This window comes from Gadus macrocephalus, chromosome 5, assembly GCF_031168955.1.
Source record: "Gadus macrocephalus chromosome 5, ASM3116895v1".
NCBI classification, from domain to species: domain Eukaryota; kingdom Metazoa; phylum Chordata; class Actinopteri; order Gadiformes; family Gadidae; genus Gadus; species Gadus macrocephalus.
Genome location: NC_082386.1, coordinates 14829341 through 14852408, shown reverse-complemented (window position 1 = coordinate 14852408; position 23068 = coordinate 14829341). Strand labels below are relative to the sequence as shown.

Here is a 23068-nt window from a genome sequence, read left to right as displayed (position 1 = left end):
GATGGCAAATCATATATTCTCTATTACGCACACTTAATGGCTACATTATGTAACCGCATCCCTATATCTGAGGGGGGGGGGAAATAAAAATTTCTCTTGGCCCAGGTCTGCTGCACCATACCCTATAAGGTTTGCTCTCTCCTCACTGCGTGCCACGATAAATCAACAGGCCAAATATCCTTGTTTGGCAGAACAACGCCCCCTACCGACGCACCATAAAGTTGACCGCGTCCACATTACTCTAAATATCAGTTGAAAGATGGCGGAGGGCGAGTTGAATGTGGACAGCATCATCTCTCGCCTTTTAGAAGGTAAGTGTTCTTTTAAACCCAGTAGATCCGCGTCTCTGACTCTCTGACACACACATTTAACAATGATGGCTCTATTGGTCACATCTGCTGACTCCCAAAAATGATATTTTTGTGGAAAGTGTTTAAATTAGATGGCGATTGCCAGCGTTTCTACTACTAGCTGCGTTGTTTCGCCTAGGCTAGTTTGGGCTAATGTTAGCCTGGCATGTTTATAAAAAAAAAACGTTTCAACAGTGAATACCTACAGTATGATGTATTTATTAGTGCAACATGTAGCACCCAATGACTTACCCTGTATCGTTTTTATTTCGCTGAGGATTCAACTTTATTTTTCCTTCGTCCCCTGTTATGTATGACCCGATGTTTTCTGCGCGATTTAGTGGTAGTTTGCATGCCAATATAACTGAACATAGCATAACATATACCGTGTCGTGTTAATCTCTTCCTAGTGTATGTCTTAAAGTCAAGCATGAAAAAAAAAAAGTGAACCTCTGGTGCCTGGTAGCGTTGCATCACTCAGTTATGAGGGGTGAAGCGTTAGCTGCACAACTCCTCCAGTTATCCATACGTTATTATCAGGTATTCGCATCGTATCTGTGGATATTACTATGGTTGTTCTAGGGATCCCGTGTTAATGTATTGGATTGCTGACGTCTACCGGCGCTCAAACGTGTTTCGTTTTGTCAAGTCTTTGCGGTCAAAGTTGAACGATCAGCTCTGCTGCCCCGATGGACAAACGATATGGCGTGTACATCGTGACGTCACATCGCAACGTCCGTCCCCATTTCGGAAGTTTAGAATAGTTTTGATGGTAATCGTGAAATGATCTGTCCTATCTATGTGGAGATTATTGTTTGAAACTGCCACCATTTTTCCTCATACGAGATGTGGCAAACAGTTTTCAATGGCCTAGGTTAGAGTATATTTACTTTTATTTAGATCTTGTAGTACTAAAATTCCCTTGAGTAATTACCAATGATGCTTCTGATGCACAAGCAGACATGCTTATTCTTGTGAATAACCATTGGTCTAAATGAAACCAAATTTGGTCAAGGTGCTATATGGATGTGCCTGCCTAAAAAACGTATGTGGAATTTAATTTAATTAACGCCAGCAGTTATACAGAAATCAAGATATTGCTGATTCAATGAACGAACAGCCTTAATCAGTTCAATGAAGTCCTCTAGAGAACTATCCCTAAACAAAGCGAGTTCATAATTTTTCTCAGGCAGTTTCAAACGAGGCAGAGGATAGGATTATGTTACGTTGGGTTTGAACACATAATTATCAGATGGCTAAACAAACATAAACTTTCTTGGAAACACAATCGAAATATAAGCCAAAATGTTGTGGCTCCTCCGAATACCGATTATATTTTAGACTCCTGATTAACTTTATTTTTTCTCTTCTTCTCTCACTATGACCGATTCCTATTTAAAAGTTGAGCAGCCCACACTCTCAATGTTGTTGCCTCCCTTTATCATCTTCATCTGCACTCTGAGCCCCACGTGGAGGGCTTGCAGGTGGGAGTGTTCTCGCATTGCAGATAAAACAACCAAACACACCCACGCTGCGACGGATAAAGAAGTAGTCTTCTCTCATACTCCAGGCATAATAGTCTGTTGTTTCATCAAGTTTGCACGGTTTAGCTTATTTTAGGTTTTACAAACTTCAGTAAAGTTTATTATTGGAATGAGGTATATTTGAATTCCAAGCATAATCAAGTCCAGATGGAGCTTGAGTTGTTGATTCTAAAGGGAAACAAACACTTTAATCCAATCTCCATGAGAGTATATGGATAAAGGTGGTAATTGTATTCACTGTTTTGATTTGATCAGATTTGTCCTGGGGATTTCACTTCAGATAGGTTTGTAGCAAGCAGCATCACTCTGCATTAGGGCATTGACTTTTGCCCAAAAATCATATTCGAAGTTTGTTTGTTTATTAATATTCGAATATATTCGAATATTTATTAATAATATTTTGACCATTAAATGCCTTCAGTAAGACCTGGGCTGAATCCCAATACTTAGTACATACTATTTCTGTTCAGTGTCTACTGAACAGAAGCGTTCTACGCATAGCTGAAGACCGTACTACACTGTCAAGTGTAGTACGGTCTACAGCTATGCGTAGAACGCTTCTGAACGCTTCCGAACACCGCCGAAACTCCACCGGATGTTTGGAGATGACGTATCTCCCCTCAGATGCCGGCAAAACTACCTTGATAAGTTACCTGTTTTCCGTCTTGTCATCGTTGCTATAAAATTAAAAATGTCTCTTTTTACTTAATGACTTACTTAACTTTTTTACTCTTTTTAATGACTATTTTTTCGCCGCTTTCTACAACGTCTTTCTAAGCCGCTGTTGGTAGTGTCGGGTCAGCCATCACTTCTTCGTTCGTTACCAGACTCCGGTTGCTTTGTGGGATAGCGTAGTGACCTACCGTTGTATACTGTGGCGGTAGTACCAATGGGTAGTACGCATTCTTTAACGTTTTCCGTACTACACAATGCGTACTGAGCATTCGGACGAGCTATATTTGTGGCGTACTACAAAATGCATACTATAAGTATGAGTATTCGGATTCAGCCCTGGATTGGGTTTTGCGAGGTTTGTTTACCGGCGTTGCTATGGTTACCGTTGCTATGGTTACCGGTTACCGACGGTTTATTGGGTTTCTGATAAATCGCTGTCTAATCAATACTTCATTCACTGCCTCTTCCGTGGTCATTACAATATTATGAATAGACTGCGTCGGGTTCTCCGACGTCTCTCCCTCTTGGCCTGCCCATAACAGGTTCGAATATTAAGGGCTGCCTAATATTCGTTCGAATTTTGATTTATTTTTTGATATTCGAATTATATTCAAATTACGAAGTTCGAAGTCAAAGCCCTACTCTGCATCGGGTTTTTCCTGAGCCGATCAGAATGGGCAATTGCAATACAAAGAGTATCCACCGGTGGTGCTGTTCCTATGTTTTAATGTTTTTAACTCTAACGGCCCCTGATGCAGCTTTAATGCCAAAGAGCGTCCTCCTCTGTGCTCTCCAGTGCGAGGATGTCGACCGGGCAAGATCGTCCAGATGACGGAGGCCGAGGTGAGGGGCCTCTGTATCAAGTCCAGAGAGATCTTCCTCAGCCAGCCCATCCTGCTGGAGCTGGAGGCCCCGCTGAAGATCTGTGGTCAGTAACGCCACGCGTCATCCTCCCACCATTCACTGTTTGTCTCAATGCTCCTCCGACACATGCGCAGTATTAAACATGTATTTAGTTGATATGTATTCTCCATGTGATTACCAAGGTAAATGGAAGGTTTACATTGTCAATACAAAGAGTTTCTAAATATATGTTGAATGTAAACCAATTTAAAGCCTGTGAATCTTTTGGTAGGGTTAGACATCTGAGTATCTGTGTAATTGCCCGTCCAGGCTACAGAAAGTAGCCACCTCATGTAATACCATATTTTATACTTATTCCATTAGAAAATAAAGCAGAAAATATACCGCCGTGATGACATCTTGCTGTAAATCACTTAATTATTTGCCAGTCAATAAAGAAACTTGGCAGGTCTGGCAGCTTCCATGCTGCACTCAGCATTGTAAGAATATTCCATTTTACTTATTGAATCAAATGCAAAATGTATTCACAGGACTCGTTGCCCCATTATATCCCTCTCCATCTGCCACAGCTTATGAGCATTAGTATCCCTTCAAGCCTAATTCCTCATTTGTTTTAGTAATATGATGGGGCTATTCAATTCATTATCTCACTTTTTATCCCCTTTTTCTTTTATTTAGTTTTGTTGGCTGGAGCTTTTACGCAAATGTATTTTTGGAGCAGTTGTATTGCATTCACTGACGATACACAGGCTAGGGCCGCATCAAGTAAACAACGTCCCCAGCGCTCTCGCCAGCATGCAGCCAAATCTCCCGGGCCGGCAGTAACAAACCACTGCTTTGATGCAGCTCCGATCTGACAGGATGATGTAATCCGCCCCCACGTAACACATCCTGTGCCTAGGCCAGATTAAATCACAATTGCTCACTTGACTTATGAGCCGTCATGTACTCTGCAGATGTAAAGAGGGCAAAGGGGACATTTAAAGGTACTCCAACGCAGACATAACATGTGTGCGCTTGTTAACTTTGGCTGCGGCTGCTGCTGCTGCGGGTCACACTGGCTGAACTGCAGACAGCGCAGTATCTTGACCCCCCCACTTTTCGTTTGTCACAATATGGGTCTTTCTTTAGCCCCTTTTTTTTTTTTTTTTTTTGCTTCCAGAACACTCTGGTGCCCTTATCCCTCTTCTCCAGAGTGGGGACGCAGCGCTCCTCACTCTGCTCTGTTGACCCTGTTCATTTATTTACCAGCTTCCCTACAGACCTGTTCTTGCCCCTACAATGGAGTGCCCGGCCCATCTCGGCTTTCATTTGGGCACACAGGTTGCTTCCCTCAGACAGTGACTAGGCTAATAAACAGTTCCAGTCCCTGAATGCCAGCTTCAAGGCATTGCTGTGGGTCGCTAGCTGTCTGGAATATGGCTCCTTTTGTTAATGGTCAATTAACGTTAACAACCGTTAATGGGCGTTTAGCTGGTGGCCCTAATCATATTGATAGCCTGCTATTCATCATCTTCATCCGTGCGGTTTAATTAGCAATGGGCATAACCGATAAAAAAAAAATTGAATCAGCCTAATGTGTTTTTGTCGTTCGGGGGGATCAGTGTTTCCTACCCGGCCTTTGCATTGTTATTGATGAACTTCTAACCCTGCTTTGGTTGGCTGCCTCTAAGCCACGCCAGGGGTGATGTGCTCCTGTTAATCTCATGCTGACCTTTTACACTGCATAAAGTGTCTTCAATAATTCACTGTGGTGTGTCCTATCGGTTTCTGCTCAAACTCTCTCTTTCACACGTCAAACTTTGCTGTCACTGACACTTCAACAACAGGCCCTCAAACATGTTTTCCTTTTTAGGTGATAGCAATGTGAGAATTAAGCCCATTTGAGAAGAGAAAGGGGGCCCTCTTTCCGCGAATGGATGCAAATTTCTCGCTGGGCGTTGACGGCGGAACAAATGGGACGCCCCAAGCACGCTAATTTCATGTTTTCGCCTGAGGTGAAATGTTTGAACTGGAAACAAAAAGTAGAGGGCCACAATAGGGGGTCATCTAGCTACGGGCTGGCTGAAAGAAACGTTGGTGTTAACCAACGGGGTAAGACCCAACGAGGTAAGACCCTTGGTCTTTGCGAGTAAATGCTTGTGGTTGGTGTGGACAACTCGCACAAGTAGCAAGACTTGAAAAGGCGCTTTTGGTGTGAACACTGCTTTGGAATTCAACCGGTTAACCAACTTGCTTTTTCGGTCACCCCAATGAAAGGCAAAACGTCAGGTCGTCCACGGGCCAAACATTAGACCGTATAGGCAGGGCTGGGGTGATTCTCACTGTTTAAATGGCACTCTTGAGTTACCGATCACGCCAGGCTTCGTTGAGTGACGGGTTGACTCCTCCAAAGGCTCATTGGAGTGTATTGTTCTCGGATCAAACAGGCTACGGTGGGGGGTTTGTTGTGTTTGGATCGCTGAACCACCATGACGGACTCATCAGAAAGTAGTGTTAAACTCGTTGGCAGACTCCATAATGAAAGTGATGGGGAACTGTTCACAACCCCATTCACAAGCTGTTCACAAAACAGAACAAAACTTTCTGTTCTTTCTTTCGGAAATGTTGGATGTAAAAAGGGCTTGCCATTGGCTACAAAGTCTGTTGTACGTCTTTTGTAGAAAATCCCTTGTCTGTCTACTTTACAGACAAAATGGTTGCAGCGGAGCAAAAAAACGGTTAGGTCTTGTTTGTTGAAACCTACAGTATAGTGTGATTTAAGACCACTTAAATGTTTGTCTGGAATAAGAGACAAAATCATAGGTTGTCACCTTTTTAACTCGTCAAATGTTAATGCACAACACTGTTCCAATGTGTGCAGTCTGTAGACATTATACAGGCACTGAAACCGTGTACCGAATATTCGGTTGGAGCTTATGGTTATGCCCTTTCCTTTCCATTCCCTACCACCTTAATGTATGTGGTGAGGCTCTCTGCACCTGGGCCCTTCTGGAGGACGATGCCCAAATTAGAGCAGCTCTTAAATGTTGCAAGGAGATATAAAAGGAAGCAGGTCGTGGCTGGGTTACCAGGAAGGGCCTCTGCCAACCCCCCCCAGCCCACACCCATGTGTTGTTACCTCTACACGGGTTCAATTTCATGCACCAAAACACAGACTGGTGGGGTTTTGTTCATGAGATGGGGGGGGGTTGATGAGAGGTGTGAGCTCATATATACGTGCAAGCGGTAACCTGAATTTTAAGAGGATCTTCCTGCTCCACTTCATGTCCCCTGGGTCCTGGCATTGATGCGGTTGAATTTACAGCAGCTAATTTTGCCTCTTTTTTTTTTTTTTTTTTTTTTTTTATATCTCCTCATGGCTCCTGTTTAGAGCTAAACGACAAATGTCGATGAGTAGATCGCCAGTCCGGTCACAGTTCCACACAGCTCACTAAATGTCCAGTGGGAGTCGGGCAGTGGTGGAACTCTGGCGGAACAAGGATGTTCAGTGGAAGAGAGCCTCTTGGAAACGAGTCTCAATTAAGAGTGTTTCATAGTAATTTGGGCAGTGTGACCTTTTTGTAGTTCGATTTTTTTGTTCTGTACTGCTGAACCCACAGCATGGTGTACTTCTGTTGTGGACTCTGCCTAGGCTAGCTATTTTGAATGACCCCTATCCTGTCTTGTATTTTCTCTCCTTGTCGCCCAGTAGCTGATGGCAACCGTATTCCATCGTTTAGTCTGAGACCCATCAGACTAAACCACTACACGCACCCCCCTCCCCACATACCCTCAATGCACAAGTTAACTCCTGGGACCCCCACCCTTAACCTCTCCAACCTCCCTCTCCTATCCTCCCGTCAGGTGACATCCACGGGCAGTACACAGACCTGCTGAGGCTGTTTGAGTACGGAGGCCTCCCCCCAGAAGCCAACTACCTGTTCCTTGGGGACTACGTGGACCGGGGCAAGCAGTCCCTGGAGACCATCTGCCTGCTGCTGGCCTACAAGATCAAATACCCAGAGAACTTCTTCCTGCTCAGGGGCAACCACGAGTGTGCCTCCATCAACCGCATCTACGGCTTCTACGACGAGTGTGAGTCATGAATAGCGCCACTGCAATGGAGAGTGGACTTAATGCCCGTAGGCATGCATGTAAAATGTATCCGTTATGCTAACCTCAAAATACGATATGCTAACCTCAAAATAACAAATATTGACCTGCTTTTGAAGCCTATCTTCTTTTTTTTATTCTATAGGTAAGCGCAGGTTCAACATCAAATTGTGGAAGACCTTCACCGATTGTTTTAATTGCCTTCCCATTGCTGCCATCATCGACGAGAAGATCTTCTGCTGCCATGGAGGTGAGCTGACGACAGGACCGATGGGATGGTATTCGGCCTTGACTCTATTGTTAAGCGCTTTGCCGAACCAGTGATCCAACCTTGCTTTGTCTCTTACTTTGCTCTTCTAGGGCTGTCACCGGATTTGCAATCCATGGAACAGATTCGCAGGATCATGAGGCCAACAGATGTGCCTGATACAGGTAGAATATCTGTCGCCCCCCCTGATGCATGCCAAGCTTTTGTCCAGAACAAAAAATTAACAAAATTATGTTTTAGAAAATTTGTGATTAGTGATGCCTCCACCTTGTCTCTTTTTGTATTCCTTATAATGAAGTAGTGCTGCTCGATTAAAAATCATAATCACGATTATTTTGGTCGATATTGAAATCAGGATTATTCAAACGATTATTATTTTAATTTTTTTTAAACGAGATGCATTTATTCAGCATTCCCCTCCGAAAAAATCATTTTCTAACTGTGAACTTTAAAAAGGTTTAAAAGTTTCAAGTATTAGTTTCGAGATCGTTTGACCCAAAAAATCCAAATCAAGATCGAAATTGGATTAATTGCACTGCCCTATAATGAAGTTCCCTGTGTGTGTCCTAGGCCTGCTGTGTGACCTGCTGTGGTCGGACCCCGACAAGGACGTGCAGGGCTGGGGGGAGAACGACCGCGGGGTCTCGTTCACCTTCGGGGCCGACGTGGTCAGCAAGTTCCTCAACCGCCACGACCTGGACCTCATCTGCCGAGCTCACCAGGTAACCCCGGCAACGGACGGGACATGCAGGCGGCCGTGGCTCGGGGGGCTGTCTGTGTGCCTGGGATCACACCGGCGTTGCATGTAGTAACAACTTTGAAACGTGTTTGGTGATGTTGATGGGACTCTAATGCCTATCACAGCGAGGATCCATAACATGGGTTGGTGCGGTTCCAACCTATGGTTATGAACTCTGAATGTGGTTGGCTTCATCAACTACCACTTACGCACAAGTCCCCCTGATTCGTCAAGGGTTATCTGTGTATCCCATTCCACCGATCTCCTATATTTTTCCGGCGTTTTAAATGTCCTGCGTCCTTCTCCTCTCAGGTGGTGGAGGACGGCTACGAGTTCTTTGCCAAGCGCCAGCTGGTGACCCTGTTCTCGGCTCCCAACTACTGCGGGGAGTTTGACAACGCCGGGGGCATGATGAGCGTGGACGAGTCCCTCATGTGCTCGTTCCAGGTACCCCTGCTTTATCACTGCTTCCATCATCAATTCTACAATAAGAAGGACGTAGAATGGCGGCTGTTAATGACAGACACAACCTTCAGACTAGCCAATCCCGTCGGTCAAGTGTGGCCATATGGTGGTGTCCTATGTAAATGTGTGACGGCCGAACTACTAAAAGACATCCTTATGGGATACACTGATTCGGCAACTGATTGGACCGTGGCGATTAAGGAATAATCCAGAGATTTAGTCTGTTAGGCGATTTTTACGATACACGGAAACTCGGATTGTAGTCATCCTACAGATGGCCTCCTTACCCCGTGGTTGATTTTTATTTTATTTTTGTTCTGTAGATCCTGAAGCCCTCTGAGAAGAAGGCCAAGTACCAGTACAGCGGCGTCAGCTCGGGACGGCCGGTCACCCCGCCCCGCACCGCCCAGCCGCCCAAGAAGAGGTGAACACCAGGCGTTCCCTTGGCTCCCCCTGCCTGTACCACCACATGAACACCACAGCCTCTCCGGTTCCTCCACCACAACCCCCCCCGCCCCCCCCCCCCCCCCTTCCCTGTGTCGAAGGGATACAGGGCTTAACCATTACCACCTCCACGACCTTCTCCCCTTCTCCAAACCCCACTGATGGCTCTTTACTTAATATGTATGTGTACATAAATTTGCTGTGACCAATGTATTATTATTATTATTTCAGTTTTTTTGTTTTGCCTCTCTGTTGGTGTTTTTTTATATCATACATATAACATTAAAAAAGGATACTTGTGGTTATCCTTGTAACGTAATTCGAGGCTTTCTGAGGTTCTGCATTATTTAAAGGTGACGTTTTCTTTTTAAAGAGGATGAAAGAGGGGAAAAGTCAGATGTTTATTGACCCTTTTGAACAGTAAACATACGGTGGCTTTTGTTTTGCCTCAAGCTCTCTGAGCGCAGCAAGAAGCTTCCTCAATTATTTGTAGATTTATCTGCTTAACACACTGTGGCGTTTAACACACGGGGCATACACAAACTAATAAACAGTTATGGTATCACTAACAGTTTAAGCATGTGCGGGACTGTCTTCGTGTGTGTCTTTAAGGCACGCTAACATTTGTTGGAGCAAATGCACATTTGAGATATTTAACCATTGTGTTGATTCAACAGAACGTGACGAGAGGCTGGGTTGTAATGAAGCACATGTTTAATGGGTTGCTGTTGCTGCTGGCAGCGTACATAAATGAACACAAACACAATGGCCACCGCCTCGCCCCCCCCCCCCCCCTCCCCCCTCTTGTGCCTCTCTGTGTCTGGAGTCCTCCACCACACGTCTCCATGCCACTTCTGACACAGGGGTAGCACTGACACTCTCCCCACGTCTTGCTAATGAGATCCCCCCCCCCCCCCTCCTCACGTTGGTTATGTGGTGCGCGTTTCAGTTCTGAAAGTAAACAAGCTGGCAAATCTTTGGTGTGGGTGATGTTGCGGCGCTTCATGCTTCCACAGGGTTTTGACTCTTATTTTTCACGGTATGGCTATTCAGTGGTTGATAACAATTTTTACTCTTTTCTGTCGAGTCAAAACTGGCCGAGTACAATGATCCTTCGCCTACAGTGCCATGTGTTGTGCTTCTTACTTTTTTTTTTTTTCATGTATCTGGGTAGATCAAAAAAAACAGCATGCCCTGCAGGTTTGATTACTTGCTTTATTATAGATGCATTAATGGCAACGATTCAGAAGAACATATGCAATATTTACTAAATGTTGTACTGCATGCAGACAACACTGCATAACCTGAGGATGTGATGGTCATATTTTTGTTTTTTTTGTTTTGAGGATCTGATGTGAATGTTGGACGTCTTAGCAAAGAATCAGCACAAGAGAATGGGAGGAAGTGACAGCTGTCACTCTGGGATAGTAATGCCACCTGGTGTTTAACAATCGCCAGTACATGACATGTTTTCTAATCAACCAGCAACTTCCAAGTTATAGCATAGACAGAATTGAGATGCTGCATCAAAAAGATCATAAGGTGGTGTTTATTTAATCGTGACATAAGCCAGGTTCACATTTAATATTCGAGTAAAAATGATGCGGTGGTATCCTTTTATTGTGTGAAACGGTTGCCTTGTTTAAATTTTGCTTGGTTGACTTCACTTTTATTTGTTATGTACTCTTCACGTTGTTTACTTTTTCACTTTATTCAGTTCATAAATAAAGTATAAACTTTGAAGTGTTATGAAACTTTGTACTAGTTGGTTTGAAGGTCTGAATGAAATAAAATAAAACTAAATTCAGTATTGCCTCATTTGTGTCTGAATTTGATGTTTTGTAAAATTAACCAAGATTTTTTGAATCACCGATGTTAACCGCATCTTTTGGGAACTATTGCTTCATATTACATCGTGAAATATGTTACTAGGCCATGGCAAGCGTAGAACTGGACAGTAAAGTCAATTTTCCTGGATTAATCACCCACTAATAAGGCCAGTGCTAAAGGTTATCCACAGATTAACAATTGTGTCGAATATCACATCTGTGTGAATTGCGACATACATTGAACTGTATTTTGATTTTTTTTTTCAAAACAAGATCTGTTAGTTTATTGATAGTCGCGTTTGCTTGTATGCAATGCATCCTCCGGAACGAATGGGGGCGAGTAACATCTGGCTGTCGACTCACACAAGAACACAGTGGACGTCGTTGACTGTTCGCTGTACACATGACCAAATCTCTATGTTATACGGATAGGCTATAAACTGCTTTTGACGAGTTGTTCATTCGTACACAAACCTCTTGGAGATCAGTATTCAATCGCAGATACCAGAAGTGAACGTTGCCCCCAGTCTGCTGCATCATATAAGAATAATTTATGAGTTCTTGCTTATAGTATTAAGATAAAGCATATGGAGGACACGGTATTCATGTGCCGAAAACATGCGCCATCCTATCCTGATTCTTCGTCGTATTCAAAATCCATGCAAACCATGTCCCAATGCTGATGTTTAACAAGTCTAAAGTCAATCGTTGAACACGTCATCCCAGGTAAATTTAATAAAACTTATCAAACTATTACGTTTTAAACCTATGCATTTTTCTTGTCTTGCTTTATGGACTTCGTTTAGTCAATAATGTCCACCCCGCCCATTGCCGCAACTGCTTTTGTACGCTGCTGATGTAGGCTAACGTTATCTTCCAGGTCCCGGCTCGGACAACATCCCGTTGGGGAGGTTCTGGCTCCCCCAGCTGATCCGTCTCAGGGATGGGGAGTGTATAGCTCCAAGCAAGTGAAGTATGGCAAGGTTGAGGCGCAGAACTTGTATCCTATCCCTAGGGCTGTTATTGCTAGTTGTCATTGTAACATTGGTTTTAAAGACCCATGCACCAACAGAAAATCCATTTGATCTGCCCGGTGCTCATGAACTATTCCCACACATCGACGGAGTTGAAAACAAGGCTGATTTGAAATCCGTGCAGAAAAAAATGGATGACCCCCTAGAAGTGGAAAGGGATGCTCAACTGGAAGCAATACTGAAGAAGTTTTCTCCCCCCAACTACAACCTCCATGCCTTCTACTACATATGGTACGGAAACCCAAAGTTCGATGGCAAATACATCCACTGGGACCACCCTCAGATGCCCCACTGGGATTCCAAAGTGGCGCAGGCATATCCCCAAGGGAGGCACTCCCCACCAGAAGACATCGGGGCCAACTTCTACCCAGCTTTGGGGGCGTACAGTTCTCGGGACCCTTCGGTTCTAGAGGCCCACATGCAGCAACTACGGACCGCAGCAATTGGTAAGGCACACATCGGTGTGTTTTTGTCTCAAAATTCAGCAGGGGCAGTCTGTCCATGCCTATGTGATTGACAAAACGTGGGTACATCTTCTTACTGCATTTCCGTTGTGTTGTGTTTCCTCAGGTGTTATTGCTGTGTCATGGTACCCACCTGGAATGAAAGATGACAATGGGGAGCCTATAGACGATATAGTAGCTATGCTGATGGACGCGGCACATAAATACCATGTTAAGGTCTATACAATACCAACAGTTATACAATGTTGTCGTTTATCGTCTTTGAATGGCATTGTATTGTCATGAAATTAAGACATCGGTGAATGGTGAAACACAGTTTCATACTCTAAATTATTTACGATGAGTCAAAATATGCCCTTAAAGTTATCAAAATGTTAGGCTTCAAAAATTAGAGAGCAAGGAAACTAGCTAAAGTTGAAATTGTCTTAAACGCCAATTCAACAGGATTTTAGATTATAATTGAAATGTTCCATATTGCCCGGCCCAACTATCCCATCACATTCAAACACAAAGCGAATGAAACATAACAACCATTTATCTTCATGTACCTTGCTTTTGATTTCGTTTAAACGCAGGTTGCATTCCACATCGAGCCATACAGAGACAGAGACGAGGCATCAATGCTTAAGAACATCAAGTACATCATCGACGTGTGAGTACATCAGCCATCCCACCTCAGTCTCACTCACCTCTCTGCAATAGTTAGGTTGATGCTATGGTTTGCTTATCGCCTTTAGATACGGAGGCCACCCCGCCTTCTTCAGACACACGACGACCAGTGGCAAGGTGCTGCCGCTGTTCTACGTGTACGATTCGTACCTGCTGAACTCGGAGCAGTGGGCCAAGCTGCTGAAGCACACGGAGAGCGGCAGCGTGCGTGACACGCCCTACGACGCCGTTTTCCTGGCCCTGATGGTGGACGAGAAGCACAAGCGGGACATCCTCACGGCCGGCTTCGACGGACTCTACACCTACTTCGCCACCAACGGCTTCTCGTACGGCTCCACCCACCGCAACTGGGAGTCCATCGGGACCTTCTGCGAGGACAACAACCTGCTGTTTGTGCCCAGTGTGGGGCCCGGCTACGTGGACACCAGCGTGCGGCCATGGAACTTCCAGAACACGCGCAACCGCATCAACGGGAAGTACTACGAGAACGCCCTGAGCGCAGCGCTGCAGGCTAAGCCGCACTTCATCTCCATAACGTCGTTCAACGAGTGGCACGAAGGCACTCAAATCGAGATGGCCGTGCCCAGAGCCGGCCAGGCGCCGTACCTGGACTACCTGCCCAACCGGCCAGCCGTCTACCTGGAGATAACGCGCAAATGGGGCGCTATATTTGGGAGTGAGCGCCAGAGGTGGCAGGATTAGTCCTGCACTCTGAACGGCCTGCAGTGTTTCATTAATGTTAAGGCTAAACAAAGAAAAATGAAAAAAATAAATGTAAATTAAATTGTAATATATAACTAGTGGGAACAGTTGTACAGAAATATCCAAAGGATTTTGATCGGTAATAAAAAAAATACGTGAACACGTTTTTGTACTATATAATGTTATAATGTTGTAATGAGGTACTAGCTTTATCAAACAATACGAAAACTGCGGTAAAATGAACATGATATTTGAATTGGCTATGCACTACTTCTATATAAAGGTGTCGCACAAGGGGGTGACGGGTGACTGAACGGCAGTCGGGTGTTTTACAACAATCACCTCTTGGAATGGACTATTCATGAAGAGGAAAAAATAAAAAGTCTCGATGACCCGCTGTCATTTATTCAGATCGTAATTCATAAAATCGGCCAACAACGTTTGGCTATTTGATCATCAGTGTCCATCACATGTCAGCCTATGAAAAGGCGCGTGGCTGACGGCGAATCTCAGCATCCTCATCATCATGCTGCGATGCTACGCTATGCCTGCAGCAGGCTTGTCGGTAAACAGAGAAAGGTAGCGCATGGGCAGCCAGTAGGGAATTATTCCACATCACAACCCTGAGCGTTCATGGCGTCCTCCTCACACACACACAAATGATGCATTTTCTCCCCAGGAGGGAGAGTAGCGGCATCCGGATGCTATTTTGCACCCTTTTGAAACGGGCAATTAAGAGCCTATATGTTTCTGCATTCGTTGGCAGAGGGTGAGACACGCTGATGGGTTTCTAAGGTATAGCTGTTTCTCGGCTTCAAGACGATGGATGGGCATATCCGAATCCATTATTGCAACATCGGCGACCGGCGCAGATGTTCATTTGATATGAATTCACCCAATGCGGAATATAACGGTGTCTTTGAACAAAACAAGGATCCAGAGGGGAAATGAAAAGAAAGGTCTATTTTGATTCACGCTTGTCGAGATGGTGAGTGCAATTTGACGCTTTTACCAAACCCGCACTACATGGCTGAGCATGGTACCTGCTTTTGCAGCCAAATCCTCTTCAGCTAATAATGCATCTCTGTGAAAATGTGGGAATAGACCCAGTTTCGTCGTTTTTTTAATGATTTAATTACCACTGCAATGATTGATTATTATTAACCAATCGAATCGAAATGTACAAGTTTATATTAAACGTTTCTTAATTTACTAGGTATTTATTGGGGACACCTTTCCGTCATTGCAATACGTAGTCGTACCGCTGCACACTTTAAATGACCGGATGCTATTAATTTTGATTTAAGGGCGATATTACTGTTAAAGACAAAAGCTGTTTTTTGTTAGAGCACAAAGAGTGCATAAACATCCAATACAGCCTATTGTAAACTTGAATGCAATCGCGAGCCGGTGATTGCCACCAGTTGTTATCACCACGGTTATCTCTTAAAATGACCTTCAGTGTTCATTGGCCGAAAATTAATTCTCACCTTGGATAAGGTGCCCTTTGATAAACGTGCCTTTGGCCAAACGGGCGTGATGTTAAACGTGTACAAATGCAGTGTGATAGGCTAGTCAGCGCGGACCACAACAGAATAATGGAGCAGCACTGGGCCTTTACCCATTACAGGCATTGGTAGTTATTATGTTATTCTATTATCTAATGTTCCACAAACGCACTCTCGAGCACTCTCCAGAGTCCAGACACACGCACACACACACCCACACACGCACACGCACACACACACACACACACACACACACACACACACACACACACACACACACACACACACAAACTGGTATGTCCAATTGTTCAGCCGCTTCAGCCTATATTCAACCGTGTGCTGCTTTTTTATGCAGCATCACGTCCAAGTGCATTTGGAAAACCGGACAAAGTATTTTGACCACTGTCAACCGCTTGATAGCTTATCTGGCCAAAATCTGAATGAATGAAATAGTGGATCACGTGTTTCTTAAAGCTCATCCCTATTTGCTGCCTGATAAGATACTATTAAGTCTTTTGATCGCTCCAACGTGCATGGTTTAAGATGCTGTTTTCAGATTTGATTTCACGTTCACATGTACCTGTAACCTGTGAAGAAGCGACCAGGGACGGTTCTAACATAGGATTAATTGTAAAATCTACACAATTTCCAGGGATACGGTCCTGTCACATGATCAGAATCCTACTATACCATTGCATCCACTTTTTGCTATAACGTGTCTGATATATTAGCATGACCTCCCAGACCAATTCGAAAATGCCTTTTAAAACCTCTCACTTAATTTGTTATTCCCACGGGGAAATTACTACAAGCAATCAAAGCAGAAAAACCTATAACACACATCAGCAGCAGCCGTCATTGTTGTTTATTAAAATGCATCCCATAGGGCACTCAACTCATCGTATCAAAGTCGCCCCATTTGAGATAAACAGTTGTGATTGGCTCGACAGGTGCAAGGTCTGCTGGAAATCGTTATGAACGGTAGCAAGCCAGACGCATTATGCCAGAGTGAATAAAACATGAGCTCGCAAGTTCGACTGGTTCCCAGGCTACTGATACATAGTTGACAATCAGGGGCGGGGTGGCCGTCGGGACGATCGGGAGATTTCCCGGTCGGCCGGCCGGCCAGCGACGTCAGGTGGACCGGCCCACAATTGTTGTGAGCGGCCTGCGAGGTCAGTTGGACAGGCCCACAGTTATTGTGAGCAAAATCAAAACACATGTAGTTGTTAAACGATAATCCAATAAATTGCGTAATTTAAAGGAATAAGAAGTGTAATGGCCCTACAGTCATAAGCGCAAACAGTCAATAAAAATCGACACACACACACACACACACACACACACACACACACACACACACACACACACACACACACACACACACACACACACACACACACACACACACACACATGCACATATAGACTGAATCATTCTTTCACTGGGTACATTTTGCATAATGCTCTTTAATGGAAATTGTACAAGGTACAATTCTTACCTTGCTAGTATGTATATGTTACCCTGGACCTGCTTGTATTAGATTAATTATATACATTTGTTATAGCTACATGTGTAGATGCCTCAACTATATCAACAGATATTTTTGATAGGCCAATAACTTGAAAGCTTGCATTCGTGAGTATTCCCAGCAGCTGCCTCCCCTTGGCTTTCGGTGCGTCAATGTTTTTAAGGTTTTGTTTTAAAATGTCTTTGTAATGTAAAATAGTCCTGACATTGCAGTCCAGACGTTTATCAAGATAATACTGATAATATTCCCAATAACATGGATGTGTAAAAGTGTAAAAAGTCTATGAAAAATACATTGACATTACATTGCTTTAAGCCCAGTGCCAAACGGCAGAAACATTTAAAGAGGTGATCACATTATTCCAAACTGGGTTTGCATGTTGTACGTAATGTTGCAATATTACGGCTGTAAGATTTGTTTACTTTCCAAAGAAGACTTAATATGAAGGTATGGTTATAAATATATACTTACCCGACAAATGAATACTGCGGGTGCGAACCTGCCAATTGGCCTTTTACCTACACTACAAATCTGATTTCAACCAACAAAACATTTGTAACTGTTACACAGAGTTGTTAGACTCATTCACACACAGAAAAAACAGAACAAATGTTCCTATATTAACGGTTGCCACTTGCCAGGTGTATAGGCAAAGATTAAATGGTTAAAGATTAAATGTAGCATCTGTACTGTAGCGGCCCGTACCGTAGCAGCACACCTCTCCCAAGTGGCAAAATTGGCCTGGCCTGGCCAGACTGGCCACACTCACACTGGCAGATTTGAGCACGGTTAGGTGTGAAAACGGCCACGGCCACGGCCAGATGGCCTAGTGTGAGTGCACCAGAGAGCTATTTGTGAATAATGGCTAAATTATTATCTTCCGGCTATCATATCAACTTGTGTGTTCTTTTCTCTCTTTTTTTGTAGGAGACATCACTGAGAATTCCCATATGCTCCAGATCAGGCAATCTTCGTTAGATGCCGCATCATTGTTCTTCAGTACCACAGCAAAGCATCTCCTCCGCTACCAGCTGTGGCCAAGAGCGCTATCATTTTCCTAAGAGCATTGAAAGAGAAAGGAGTGTGATCCCAGCGTTGTTCCGATGTAGAATTGTTTTCCCTCGGAGCCCTTGAGCATCCGGTCTCGCTTGGATTTCCTCACAAAGTCAAATCCACCAGGTCTGTAGTATAATTTGATGCATGAATCAAATGTCTTATTCGCTAAAGCTTTTGGCACAGATACATAGCAGACTTTATTGATCCCGGATGAAATTGTTTTACACCTGCTCAGGTCCACCTGACACATAGAATAGAATAAACAAAACTTGCAATGTAAACACAAAATTAAATACAGCTTGAATAGAAATGTTCTAATTATAGATGCAAAAATGCATTTGATCTAATCAAGAGCGGAATGTAATAGAATATGCATTTAAGATGCATATAAAAATAAATAAAATATGTGTGGGTTGCCTTAAACCTTGGACTCGCACTTTCACTCCTTTATTGTAAACATCATATTCATCTTTGGTTGGTCCTTCATCTACACGGTACATACCGTATTTTATCCCCAAGATCAATTATGTTCTGATCCCATCCATGTTCCAATCTCTTTGAAGAATGTTGGACAATTGGTGTTGAAGGATGCGTGACAATAGAATCATTGAGGAGGAACCTCAGTTGAATACAACTGATTGAAGGAGCCTGATATGAACACGGATTCTCCTTCAGAGAATCCTTGTGGCCGATCTTCTTAACGTAAAAGTTAAGTCTAGTCCACTACATCAGTGCCAACACACATTTCGTGCTTGTTCTTGCATGTCGTTGCAGACAAAGCATACAGGGTATTTTTTGGATGCTATGCTGGACCTAGCCAGTCCCATGCGCTATCTCTGAGGTATCAAGAAGACCTGAGGCTCCCAGGTCCGGGGAAACCCTAGGGGGAGGAGGTTTGGATGCTCTCTCCTCCATGATCCCCACTTATCTCTCAGATGTTAGGGTTCATTCGATTCAGTGGATCATTCTATTGAAGTTTTTTCCTTTTTCTAGGTCGGTCTGTAGTCTGTAGCAGGAAAGTCTCCTGATGTGCCTGCTGTGCAACTAGTGGAAGCATAGTATTCCCTATGAACCATCATCGAGGACAGCATAAGCCTCCAGTGCATAGCCGTCACTTTAGAGAAGGACCTTAACTACTCTCAGCGTACCTCTCTGAGAACAGTTGTGATGGTCCAGAGACACTGATCTACGCCATGAGCAAAGTAGGTCATGGTGTCTAGGTTCCACCTGTTCTCCTCCCAAACATCATAGCCTAAGAAATACTCCACAAAACGACCAAAATAGGTAGGAGGATACTTATCCAATAGATTGACACCATGGGGGCCAAACCCTGTCTTGTAAAAGTTCTGCCTCATTAGTTTTCAACATGCCCATGCTAATGACACTCTTGGGAGCTATAGGTGGCTGAGAAACAATGGATATTTATATTGCTCACTGAGGTTAGTATATAAATAAATCACCCTTAAAACCCCTCTCAAAAAGTGTGTTGTGATGCCAAGGGCTGATTCACAATCATAACACATGGAAAGTGTTGCAAGCTGTGTTCTTTGCGTGGACATTTATAAGGACGTATCGATCCTCATTATTATTTGTATAATGGATGTATAATCAGATAATGATTTGGGGGAAAAGGGATATGAGGGATACAATTGGATTGCATGCCTTTCTCACGCTTGTATTGATCTGCATATTTTCGAGTTCATGAAGAGATTATCTCTTGGTGGACTCTTGTCATGTCAGCTTATCCTTTGTTCTGATCAGCATCCTCTCTGGGTATCTTTTCTTTGCAGGACAGAGTATGACATCTGCACCTTTCCATAGGATTCTACGACCCCTTTTGCTCGGCACATTTCTACTAGGATGCTTTGTGACTCTGTTTTTGATGTACTTTAAACCATCCACGAGCTGGCTTTCCGGTCCCGTAGAGTCCACAGCATCCACAGAGCACGGGAAGACCCTCTTCTCCACCAAGAGCGACAAGAACCTGACCATCGTTCTGGTCTGGCTCTGGCCCTTCGGACAGACGTATGACCTCACTGTGTGCAGCTCCCTGTTCAACATCGAGGGCTGCCTCATCACAGCGGACAGGAACCTCTACAACAAGTCTGATGGCGTGGTCGTTCACCACAGGGACATCTGCACGGACATGTCCAACCTGCCCCCCTTCCAGAGGCCATCCTTCCAGAAGTGGGTATGGATGAACCTGGAGTCCCCCTCTCACTCCTCCCAGATCCCGGGCATCGAGAACCTGTTCAACCTCACCCTCAACTACCGACAGGACGCTGACATTGAAGTGCCTTACGGATCCATCGTGGCGGTGGAGGGAGAGGAGGACTTTGTTCCACCGAGCAAAAGCAAGCTGATCTGTTGGATCGTGAGCAACTGGAACCCGGACCACGTGCGGGTTAAGTACTACAACGAGTTGTACAAACACATCGAGGTTCACGCATACGGGCAGGCCTTCGGAGAGTACATCGCCGACCAAGACTACTATCCCACCATCGCCAGCTGCAAGTTCTACTTGTCATTTGAGAACTCAATTCATAAGGACTACATCACTGAGAAACTCTACAACCCACTTTCCGTAGGCACAGTGCCAGTGGTTCTTGGCCCCGCGAGGCAGAACTATGAAAACTTTGTCCAGGGAGATGCATTCATCCACGTGGATGACTTCACTTCGCCTAAAGAGCTGGCAGACTACCTGCTACTTTTGGATAAGAACGAGGAGATGTATCTCAGGTACTTTGAATGGCGGCGGCACTTTAAAGTGAAGAAGGCCTATTTCTGGGCAGAGCACACATGCCTGGCTTGTGATTACCTGCGAAGGCATAAAGAATACAAGGCGGTGAACAACCTTGACAAATGGTACTGGGGTGGATAAGGCTTGCAAGGGGCTATGCAGTCCCATTTCCTTATGCTCTGTTCTCTAGGCCCTTCGTTCCATCTCCTGAGGGTCCTCACATTTAAGTGCAGCGACTCCTTTTATTTCTATTTGTGCTGTCGTCAAAATTGGACATTATTTCCACACTGTTTGTAGGCTTGCCTTTCTTTGCCTTTTTCTTGATTCTTATCTGCTTAATTTATGACTTTAATTAATTTTTTAATTGATCTCAAAACGCATGCGTTTTTTTGTCATACTCTTTGATATCATATTTTGCACTTGATTTCAGAACATATTTGCTGCTATTTTGTGGCATGCTTAATTGCTGTTATTATTATCGTGCAGTGCTTGATTGGATGTATGTACTCGTACAATCTGGTTAATGTTTATGTGTAAAAATTACATTACACAAATTTCATTTCCATCATGTGGTGCATACTGGAACTCTTAATTAATCTGTGAGAGAACAGTGTTATATGAACATGTTAAAATATAGCATAACTATTTATTAAACGGAGGGCATGATAAGATAAGACCAGTCTTGTCTGTGATATTGACCCAGTCATTTATCAAGTCTTTACTGAGCCCCAACGTGGAAGTTTAGTTCAATTGTGTCATCACATGTGAAATGTACATATACATACTGTGTAATTTTGAATCTATCAAAACAGTTGTCTCTTCCATAGACTTTTTTTTATGCTGTTGACAGACTGCATTTGCAATGTGAAACCCAGGGGACAGAGGAATAATCAAAGATCTATTTAAAACACCAGATGGGGACACAGTCATGTAGGTCCACTGACGTGTGTGCATATCCCATGTAAGGCAAGTTTGGATGGTTTCCACATGGAGGGTGGGAGGGAAAAATCCCTCCACAAAAGTTAGGGAGTAGGGTCAAAAGTATATGTTGTGTTATGGATCAGCGGTGAGAACAAAGACAGGTCAAAGAGTACGAGTTAAACATCACAAATCAGGAATGTTTTGATTTTGCAGATCTTGGGGTTGCTTTGTTCAGCCTCTGTATCCTGATTGAAATGTTGTCATGTTTTTATTATGAGTTCAGATTGTGATGAGGGGACCAAGGGGGTGTGAACACAAAAAGGCTGTCGTATCAAGCAGCTGAAAGGCATCACGATTGAATCGGGATGAATTTGTAGAAGATGTGGAAGGTAGAATACACTGTATTGATGGTATCTGACTATAATGGTAAAACATAATCATCATGCTTTCAGAAGTTGTCTAAACATTCCGGCCCCTTCTTTCGCTGTGTATTCCTAATAATATTTCATGTTTTTTTTCTTGAAGTGAAGATTGTCAGTGAATTAATGACGTCATTCTGTATTCCTGTTTGCATCCATGTTTACAGTCGGGCATGAGCGCCAACCAACTTGAGCTATCTTGAAGCTTGACAACACAGCATCATATCGTACGCAGACACACACAAGGACCTTTTCAACCTTACCCAAAAGCATCTAGTCTGCTGAACAATGCAACAATGAGCAAGCAACTCTCTATGGCTACAATATTCCTGCGAGAGCTGTCCGAAACCCTGTCATGAGTTCTTATGCAAGAAGAGCCACAATCAAAGGCTTCTCCGTTAAAGTAGTCAAACTTGTTTCAGGTTCATGTGGCAGAAAATGTAACCTTAGTTTGTGAAGATTTGTTATGGTCCAGAAGCATATATGTTAAGCAGATGGACCATTACTTGCTGAAAAACAAATAATACCGCATTGGTTGAATCTGGGAATTGTAAGGCCACATTAGAAAGGTAGAAATACTAACAAGAAGACTGTGGCCTTTTAAGGGAGAGCGAAAGAGAGAGAATGTCTCACCATATGGCCATGTGTGCTGGATGTACTACAGTGTACATGTACATCATAGGGATATACATCCATAAGGATATAAATCAGTAGCTATATACAGTTCATGAATTAATGATGTGAAGAAGAA

The 23068-nt window shown here is 43.8% G+C and overlaps 3 protein-coding genes across 3 annotated transcripts; all 3 read left to right on the top strand.

Moving 5' to 3' along the window:
* Positions 1-161: 161 nt before the first annotated feature.
* Positions 162-11251, top strand: LOC132458148 (serine/threonine-protein phosphatase PP1-beta catalytic subunit). Its single transcript, XM_060052683.1, has 8 exons — positions 162-311; positions 3366-3497; positions 7280-7510; positions 7674-7778; positions 7889-7960; positions 8367-8518; positions 8848-8982; positions 9324-11251. Exons 1-8 carry the CDS (start codon positions 260-262, stop codon positions 9426-9428), a joined length of 984 nt encoding a protein of 327 aa, XP_059908666.1. The 5' UTR covers positions 162-259; the 3' UTR covers positions 9429-11251.
* A 398-nt stretch (positions 11252-11649) lies between these two features.
* On the top strand, positions 11650-14534 carry LOC132458145 (glycoprotein endo-alpha-1,2-mannosidase-like). The gene is made up of 5 exons (XM_060052679.1): positions 11650-11999; positions 12154-12753; positions 12878-12987; positions 13347-13423; positions 13509-14534. The coding sequence occupies exons 2-5, from the start codon at positions 12249-12251 to the stop codon at positions 14140-14142; spliced, it is 1326 nt and encodes a 441-aa protein (XP_059908662.1). The 5' UTR covers positions 11650-11999; positions 12154-12248; the 3' UTR covers positions 14143-14534.
* A 3606-nt stretch (positions 14535-18140) lies between these two features.
* LOC132458146 (4-galactosyl-N-acetylglucosaminide 3-alpha-L-fucosyltransferase 9-like) lies at positions 18141-22004 on the top strand. Its single transcript, XM_060052680.1, has 2 exons — positions 18141-18360; positions 20028-22004. Exon 2 carries the CDS (start codon positions 20036-20038, stop codon positions 21116-21118), a length of 1083 nt encoding a protein of 360 aa, XP_059908663.1. The 5' UTR covers positions 18141-18360; positions 20028-20035; the 3' UTR covers positions 21119-22004.
* The last annotated feature ends 1064 nt before the right edge of the window (positions 22005-23068 follow it).

Excerpts from the sequence above, each read along its gene's own strand:
- LOC132458148 (XM_060052683.1), top strand. The coding sequence starts at position 260 with ATGGCGGAGGGCGAGTTGAATGTGGACAGCATCATCTCTCGCCTTTTA. Across the intron at positions 312-3,365 it reads CATCTCTCGCCTTTTAGAAG|TGCGAGGATGTCGACCGGGC; the intron begins GTAAGTGTTCTT and ends TGTGCTCTCCAG. Across the intron at positions 7,779-7,888 it reads GATCTTCTGCTGCCATGGAG|GGCTGTCACCGGATTTGCAA; the intron begins GTGAGCTGACGA and ends TTGCTCTTCTAG.
- LOC132458145 (XM_060052679.1), top strand. The coding sequence starts at position 12,249 with ATGGCAAGGTTGAGGCGCAGAACTTGTATCCTATCCCTAGGGCTGTTA. Across the intron at positions 12,754-12,877 it reads ACTACGGACCGCAGCAATTG|GTGTTATTGCTGTGTCATGG; the intron begins GTAAGGCACACA and ends GTGTTTCCTCAG. Across the intron at positions 12,988-13,346 it reads CACATAAATACCATGTTAAG|GTTGCATTCCACATCGAGCC; the intron begins GTCTATACAATA and ends GTTTAAACGCAG.
- LOC132458146 (XM_060052680.1), top strand. The coding sequence starts at position 20,036 with ATGACATCTGCACCTTTCCATAGGATTCTACGACCCCTTTTGCTCGGC.